General features: G+C 37.9%; 1 protein-coding gene across 1 annotated transcript in view; it reads right to left on the bottom strand.

The window, feature by feature from the left end:
- LOC126235867 (soluble calcium-activated nucleotidase 1) overlaps positions 1 to 4,752 on the bottom strand; it is a gene marked incomplete in the record, with an annotated part of 21,862 nt that extends 17,110 nt beyond the window's left edge. The window contains 1 exon segment of the mRNA XM_049944770.1: positions 3,941 to 4,752. Within this exon segment, the coding sequence (XP_049800727.1) occupies positions 3,941 to 4,598 (658 nt within the window).
- Between the last annotated feature and the right edge of the window lie 4,565 nt (positions 4,753 to 9,317).

Here is a 9,317-nt window from a genome sequence, read left to right as displayed (position 1 = left end):
AATGCCCAGGACACTAGAATTATTTGATTCTGATACTAGTCAATTCCTAGAGAAATGGCGATTCATGGACTCATGGGATCTGAATCAGCATGACTCAACAACCGTAATTAAAAACATTATGGATAAACTTTTTTACTCTAATTTTTTTGTGGTTGTATATTGTTAAGTTAAAATACTACCTGCAGACTACCTACTTAATATAAACTAGCCTTTATTTCAAGAATTACTTTTAAACTTGAGTTTTATTTTCTTTTTTATCATTATTATGTACTGTCCCAAGAACTGACCTCATTAAAATGTATAGTTATATTTACAGCCCACTTTATTTCCCCTAATAACTCTCCCATAACTCTCAAGCAGCTTTTTCAACTTGGTTACCCAACCACAACAGATACAGTGTTGCAAAACACCTTTTCAAATAAAAAATATCAGTTAATTTTTTTATATAAGCACCACCTATCAATTAATCTTTAAAATGCATAAATGCCTAGGCATTTATGAATTTTGGGTATTTGCTCCAACTTACAAATACCCAGGCATTTTGCATCACTGATCAAAGAAGCACCATCCTTCTCCAGCATCTACTGGTGACAGCATTCACTTCAGGGAACCCTCTTCCCAGAAATCTAAGGATCAGCAGCTCAACTCCAGCAAGTGGATGTAGGAGCCACAGACACTGGGTTCCAGGGCTGACTACTACTCATCTGTTCCTTGCTACCACAGTGAATAAGCCCTTGCAAAAGTCCCAACATTTGAAAGTACTGCAGGAGGAGAAGAAGAAGAAGAAACCTCAAGAGAAGGCTACATCACTGACCCCAGAGGCACCAGATCCTTCTGAGCTATTCGACTCAGAATCTATGTTCATTGATGCTGTTTCACCTACACCTGTGACACATTGATTCTGATGGCTGGCCTGTCTCCTTGGCTGCTTCATGTCTAACCACTGTGCCCTCAACATAATTCAATGGAACTGCAATGGCTATTACTATTACATATCAAAACTACAAGTAATACCCACCTGTTCTGTGAGCTTTATTGCTGTTTAGTAAACATATTTCACTGACAATCACTCTCCAACATTTTGAGGCTACCATGGCATCTGTCAGAACCACTCTGATCTCTTCTCATATTGGCCCCCCAGAGCATCTGGAGAGGTCTGTATGTTGGTTCACATAAATGTCATAAATAACTGAATCTCCCCCCCCCCCCCTCCACCACCACCCCATACTACATTGGAAATAATAGCAGTAAGAGTGTGAAAGACACCAGCACTTACTATTTGCAATATTTTTTAGCTCTGGACAGGGCATTTACATACACTGAGATAGCTGCCTTCATCAACAATCTTACCTCCCTGCTCTCGACCCCCCCCCCTCCCCACTTAGAATGTAGATGCACACCACTGCCTGTGAGGGAGTACCATGTAACTCGATGGATCCTCTGACCAACTTCTTTCTCATATTAATCTCTGTCTTCAAAATAGTGATGTAAAATGCCTGGGTATTTATAAGTTGGGACAACTCCTTGAGAATAAGTGGAGAGTTACTAGAGAGATCTTTGATGAGATCAATTTATGGGGTAGTACATAATAAAAAAGAAAAAAACTTGAGTTTAAAAGAAAGTTTTGAAATAAAGTATAGTTTGTATTAAGTAGTTAGCCTGAAAGTAGTATTTTTATCAACTACTAATTCAGAGAGTTGCCGATTCTCTGGGAATCGGCTAGTGTCAGAATCAAATGATTCCAGCATCTTGGACATTGATTCTTTGTTATTAAATCTTATTTTTAAGTCAGCTTTCTCTTTTTATCTTCGCAGCAGTGCAGTCATAAGAAAGTAGGTAAAGAAAGGAGCAGAACAGGAAACTATAATCTGTCTCAAATGTCGTTACATCTGACAATAAAGCACTCTTTTCTTGTTTTTCATTGAAAACTGTTTAACATTTAAGAACACAATCATCATCAAGAAACATATGCCAGCTGTTCAATACATCCAGTAATAATAATTTTGCTATCAATAATCACAAAAATTGATAAAAAATACTTTTTTCTACATGGCCAGATTTCGGACATTTAAAGCTGCTTTGGGAAAATTCGCAGGTAAAATTCTCCTTTATAAATGCCCTGCCCACTGGGCATTTGCCCAGCGCACATCACTACCGATCACGTGTGAACGGTCGAGATCCCTGAAGACTGTTTACAGCAACCTGAACTGGGGAGGACCTATCTGCCTTATGGGCTAACTTTCTTGTCCAACTACCACAGGTCAACATTAAGGGAACAGAGGGAGTAAGCACTCCAAGTATGGCTGATAACCACCTCACACTAGAGGCAAAAAGTGACACCAATAGGATGGAATGCAAGCGATCTAACTTTCTCTGAGCTTCGAATATGAGAAGCAAAGAACTTAAATTTTGGATTATATAGTCCTTAATTAGGCTAGGACACTTCAGGCAGTGGGGAGGATGAACATCTCTGCAATTGACAAAGAAAGATGGTGACTCGGATAGCAAGTTTTCATGACACAGTCGACCAGTCCCCACGAATTGGGGTGTTCATGTAATTGGAGGACATGTGCTCAAAGTGTTGGGGTATGAAGCATTAACCTAGGCATCCAACTCTGCTACAGATGAAACTATTACCACAGTTTTTATTTTAAATCACGCTTTCACATTAACCTAGGCTGTGCTAGCTACATATCAGTCTGTCACCACAACCTACATTTCAAAAGCTGATATAAACAAAAAAGAAATATCAATTTTCTGCTTTCTCTGTTTGTGCACATATAACACCATACACCGGACGAGCATTATGTAACAGGGCAAAGCTGATATCTAGTATTGGTAGCTTAGTTGACCTGGTTCATCAACCTGAGCATACTATTCTGGATATACAGATGAGCCAGCGTCCAGCCCAAATTCCAATTCCCCCCTCCCCCCAAACTCAACTGTGGACAAACTGCTTGAGTGAACTCACAATTTAAATGTTAAATTTAAATTAAATTTTAATTTAAATATTCATATTAAAATCTCACTGAATCATACACTGATAGAATCTCCCAAAGGTTTATTAACATACACAACACATACTGTGCTCCACAGAAACTCAAATGCAATCAGCACATTATGTCACAGCTGCCATAAGTAAAATTTAACTCTAAGTGAGACATGAGTCTTAAACAAAAGATCATTTTCAAAGTGCACAAGTGAAAATTTCACAAGCCACCAAAGGATACAAAATGACAAAATTAGAAATGTGAAAACTGAAAACACTTGGTAGAGTATGTACAAAAAGTTAGAAGAAAACATGAGCAAAAAAGGAGTCAGAAGACAGAGGAAATCATCCACCAGAACCAATATAGAGAAAAAAGGAAACCACAGGAACAAGCAGAATTCTAGTTGTGTGCTAGTGTTATCAAGTCCAAGATAAAACAATGAAAAAGCTATAATGTTTGTAAATAAAGTGGAGTCATGGTAAACAGGTTGATAATCTAAAAAATATTATTATTAGGCCCTATCCAAATCTGGAGAACAAACAATGCAATCTTCTTACCACAAACAATTCAGTTGGCAATGATAAACCAAAATGAAAATTTACACAATACTAGAATTGACATGCACGCCATTAAAGAAATGACAAAGTGTCCATCACTGCATTAGGAGTCAGTATTACAATTGCCAATAAATACATGCCTGTAAGTCTGAATATACTATCAGGTAACTCCTCTATATTAGGACTATCAGTTCCACAGATGGAGAGTTACACAAAGGATACACACAGTCAGTTTTCAAAGATTCACTCAACATAAAAGTTATGCTGTCAGGCTATCTGTAATTTGGTAAGAGCGGCAGTGTAACTTGCATTCGGTAATGTAGGTAAGCACATGTGTTTCATACTATACGCCTAAGGCACCAGCGTCCTTACCAGTACCATGTAGTTACGAACCTTTTGAAGTCCTTCCATCACCATCCGGTAGTACCACCCAAGGAATAACTTTATCATTGTCGATTTCGTAAACCACCCCCGTTCTGTCATCAAACGCTAAAATTTTGGCATTAAATGTTACTAGTTCTGACAGTTCCATGCCCCTGCCAGATTCGCCAAGGTTGGATTTTAAAGTCAAAGGTTCCACATCATCCCAGGTCACTAATATTTTTTCCGTTTTTGCATTCCAAGTCAGATATCCCTTTTTCAAGCAACTTCGCCAAGCATTTTCTTCGTTTGCCTGTTTGGAACTTTTATCCATATCACTTATAATACCAATACGAAACATTACACCCTTTGGTGTTGTCATTGATGGGGTCAATGGATAAGAAAAATTATAAAATTCTTGCTTTATGGGAGGTAAATACAAATTTTTTATGTTGTAATCTACAGACGCGTGGTCTTGGGTAAGAACTATATTTCGTAATTTATGCCGACTAGATGGACTATAAGTATATAATACTAATAATAATATCAAAACGCCAACAGCAATTAAGCTGACGAAATGTGTCTGAATCCTTAACGTACTGTTCCCAACACGGTATGCTGTTGGCGTCCTGATTGCTTGCCTCCAGTCTCGCAATGTCATCATTTCACTGCTTTCTGAGGCGACTGGCATGTGTTAAAACTCAGTGCACAAAGTATGAAACATAGAAATACATAACTAATAATAAACCCCCCCTTTTGTCACATATTCACACCTACAACTTTCACGTCCCCATGTTCGTCTGCGTTACTCCCCCCTCCTGTCAACATACAACACCTGGGCAAACTTCAGCCAACTGTACACCAAAGATAATACATTTCTCGGAGAAATGTCACTGCCCACTATATTGCGAGAATTAAATGCGGACGTGGAAGTACGTACTATTTTAAATCACTATGTCATTCCGTAGTGCAAGCTAATTTTCCTTGGGTTATTTCTAAGAGATTTGTCTAAATAATTTGCAGAAAATCATTGTAGGTTTTGGCTGCGTCATTTACTTAGCAAGTTGACTGCCATACACTGTGATGAATGTTTCATCACTACTCCAGGCCAGGCATATCGCGTCAGGCGTGCTGTTCTACTGTGGCCACTGGTGGCTACATCGTGTTAGACTTAGTTCCTCCAATGCTAAAATGCGTATCAGGCTACAAGTTTTCTCCAGCGAACACGATCAGCTATCAGGGTTTTCACCTTCTTTCCAGTTCATGTCCAAGAATGAACGACCCCTTTTCAAAAGTTTTCTTTCTCGGGTTTCGAAGTCTTCAGATACATCTCCAGCCAGTATTTCCATAACAGTGTTGATTTGGGAACTGTTCCATACAACAAGCCCCACAAGCGTCAGTATTCTTCCAGCAACGATTTTTTGTGGGCTACATTACACTTCATTATCTAAAGCTTTGTCCCGATAACTGACCTTTAGAATTCGCGTCAAGTATCGTTGGTGAAAAATATTGTTCTTGTGTGCTGATTTTATTGATGTTAAAAAGAGTAGTGATGAAATGCATGTTTGTCTGATGCCTGTCAGAATTTTAAAGTAAGAGGTGTCGTGTTCTCATACAGTAATTCGAATCAGACAAGTTTCTGAAAACATCAAGGAGATGGACAGGAATTTCATATAGGCGTATAATATTCCAAAACGATTATCGGTATATTTTGTTTCTTATAATCAATGAGGTGCAGTGGACAGATGAATTTTTCTGTTATGTTCCACAGAACAAATATTTCTATAGAGCAGAATCTCTCTCTTTGAAAGCGAGCCTGTTCTTCTCGTAGTCGAGAACCTGCTGTTTCTTGTATCTCTTTTAAGAGAATACGGCAAACGACTTTGTTTGGCACCCACAGAAGCATGATACCTCTCCAATTCGTACATTCCGTTTGGTTACCTTTCTTCAGTAGTTTAACAATAATGCTAGACCTCCAGTCTACTTGAATTTATTTTCTTTGCCAAGTGGTATTGCACAGTTTTGCAAGGCAATGAATTAAGTTCGGACATACAAATTTCAAAATTTCGGATGAAATTTCATCGAAGCCAGATGCTTTATTGTTTTTAAGTTTATCAACAGCTGCTTACTGTGCACACATCTGCGTATGTGACCATTCGTTCATGCATTTTAGCTCATTTTCGCAGTTGTAAGTATTACGTTGACTGGGGTGGTTTTAGTTTCATCTCATTGGGCATTTTGTTCACCTTTTGATGCATTTTCATCCTTTATGTTAATGTTTAGAAAGCTGTGGGCTGCAGTAAGACATGGTATGGATAACAGCATGGTGACATTTAGAGGGGCAACATTTTGGGCAGCATCATTACAAAGCACTAGAGCAACCATTGTTACTACATAATCAATGGTTCTCTTCAGGTCGGCTACAGCACTGCCGACAACCAAAACGTCGGTTGTGTAGCTGTTTTAGTGATTTATAATGAAGTGGCCGAACGCCCGAACTGATTTTATTCAAATTGACACTGTCCGTGGACGCCAACGAACTTATGTTGTCTAAACAATTTTATCTATGGATAAATGCATACAGTATACGAATGCATGGATTTCGCGGCGATGTATACTGATAAAATTTTCTCTGTCTTCCAGTCACGTCCAGTGGTTTAAAATCCACCACTGGACGCGGCTGGAAGCCCTTGAAAATTTTATCAAATGTATATTACTATCATGTTTTCCAATTATTTGTTAAAAGATGCAAACTCGTGGTATAACCAATGGAACCAAATAGGAATCAGTCATTGATTACCTCTTTCTGTTTTTGAAGTTCATCTGAACACAACGTTTAAACTGCAATTAGATTTAACTTTTCTACAATACTTCATCATCTGTTTACACTTTTCAGTTCTCTCAAGTGCTGTCCATTTTCGCCCTTGTCTCCTAGAGAGCGGAAAGTGTAACGTTTTAATTTTATTTCTGTACTTCGACCTGTTTTCAATATTCTGTTTGTTGGTACCATTATTTTCAGATTTTCATGCACTTTCCGAAGCCAGTTGCATTTCCTTCTTGTCACTCTTTCGTAAATTCGTCCGTAATGTTTCAGACATGTCTGCATATTTCTTAATTTAAATGTTTTACCTAGTTTGTTCACTTCCATCCATTGTTGTTATTTTATTTATTTTTATTTACTCGTCAAGTTCCAAAGGACCAAATTTAGGAGCAAATCTCCAAGGTCATGGAACGTGCCAGTACATGAAATTCCAAATAAACGTAATAACCGATAAAAATAAACGTTCATGAACCTTAAAAAAGTCGGTCCATAAGTTTAAGTAAACACTATCAGCAATACGATAAAAATCAGCTTAATTTTTCAAGGAACTCCTCGACAGAATAGAAGGAGTGACCCGTGACGAAACTCTTCAGTTTCGATTTGAAACCGAGAGGATTAATGCTAAGATTTTTGAATTCGAGGCGCAGCTTATTGAAAATGGATGCAGCAGTATACTGCACACCTTTTTGCACAAGAGTTAAGGCAGTCCGGTCCAAATGCAGGTTTGATTTCTGCCGAGTATTAACCGAGTGAAAATTGCTTATTCTTGGGAATAAACTAATATTGGTAACAAGAAACGACAGTAAGGAATATAGATATTGAGAAGCCAATGTCAAAATACCAGGACTCGTGAACAGAGGTCGACAAGAGGTTCGTGAACTAACACCGCTTATTGCCCGAACCGTCCGTTTCTGAGCCAAAAATATCATTTTAGAATGGGAATAGTTACCACAAAATATAATACCATATGACAATAACGAATGAAAATAAGCAACGTAGACGAATTTTCGTGTCAAACGATCACTCACTTCTGATACTGTTCGAATCATACGACTGTTCTGTGAAATTAAAATGTCAGGTTTTGTTGAATTGTGTATTAGAAACCGCAAAAATTGAGTCTTACTGTGATTTAGCGTTAGTTTATTTTCTACAAGCCATGAACTGAGGTCATGTACTGCACTATTTGAAACCGAGCCAATGTTGCACACAACATGCTTTACTACCAAGCAAACAGAAATATTTTAGAGTTATCCGTAATACTAGAGGGCATATCATTTATATAAATAAGGAACAGGAGTGGCCCTAACACTGATATCCTGGGGCACCCCCACTTGACAGTACCCCACTCAGACCGCACATCACAGCCGTTATCAACATTGTGACTAATGACCTTTTGCTGCCTGTTGCGAAAGTGAGAGGTGAACCAATTGTGAGCTACTCCCCTTATTCAGTAATCGTCCAACTTCTGGAGCAATATTTTGTGATCAACACAATCAAATGCCTTAGGTAAATCAAAAAAATATGACAAGCGTTCGAAACCTTTTGTTTAACCCATCCAGTACCTCACAGAGAAAAGATAATATAGCATTTTCAGTTGTTAAACGACTTCTAAAGCCGACCTGTACATTTGATAGCAAATCGTGTGATGTAAAATGATCAATTAACCTTACATACACAGCCTATTCAATAACTTTTGCAAACACTGATGGCAAAGAAATCGGTCCAAAATTATCTACATTATCCATTTCTCCCTTTTTATAAAGTGGCTTTCCTATTGAGTACTTTAATTGCCCAGGAAACTGATCATTCCTAAAGGAAAAATTACAAATATGGCTAAATACAGGGCTAACATATGCAGCACAGTACTTCAATATTCTGCTAGACACTCCGTCATAACCATGAGAATCCTTAGTCTTCAGTGATTTAATTATTGACTCGATCTCCCTCTTGTCTGTATCACAGAGGAGTATTTCAGACATCAATCTCAGAAAGACATTTGTCAAGGAAGTTATACGATTTCCTGTAGAAACTAAATTTTTATTTAATTCACTATCAATGCTCAGAAAATGAATGTTAAATACTGTACATATATCTGATTTATTAGTAACAGAGATATTTTTACTGCGAACTGACTTTATATTGTCGACCTTGTGCTGCTGACCAGACACTTCCTTCACAACAGACCATATGGTTTTGATTATATCCTGTGAATTAGCTATTCTATTTGCATACCACATCCTCTTTGCCTTCCTGATAACATTATTAAGCACCTTACAATACTGTTTGTAATGGGCTACTGTAGCTTGATTGTGACTACTTCTAACATTTTGATATAATTCCCTCTTTGTTCTAGATGATATCCTTATCCCACAAGTCAGCCACCTGGGCTGCCCATTACTGCTAGTACCCCATTTAGAATGTTCTAATGGAAAGCAACTCTCAAAGATGATTAGAAATGTGTTCAAGAAAGCATTGTATTTATCATCGATGTTATCGGCACTATAAACATCCTGCCACTCTTGTTCCTTGACAAGGTTTAAAAAACTCTTTGTTGCTATTGGATTAACTTTCCTGTATAGTTTGCAATTA

This window comes from Schistocerca nitens, chromosome 2 (genome assembly GCF_023898315.1).
Source record: "Schistocerca nitens isolate TAMUIC-IGC-003100 chromosome 2, iqSchNite1.1, whole genome shotgun sequence".
NCBI classification, from domain to species: domain Eukaryota; kingdom Metazoa; phylum Arthropoda; class Insecta; order Orthoptera; family Acrididae; genus Schistocerca; species Schistocerca nitens.
Note: the sequence above shows the minus strand (reverse complement) of the source record. Positions and strands in the feature narration are given on the sequence as shown.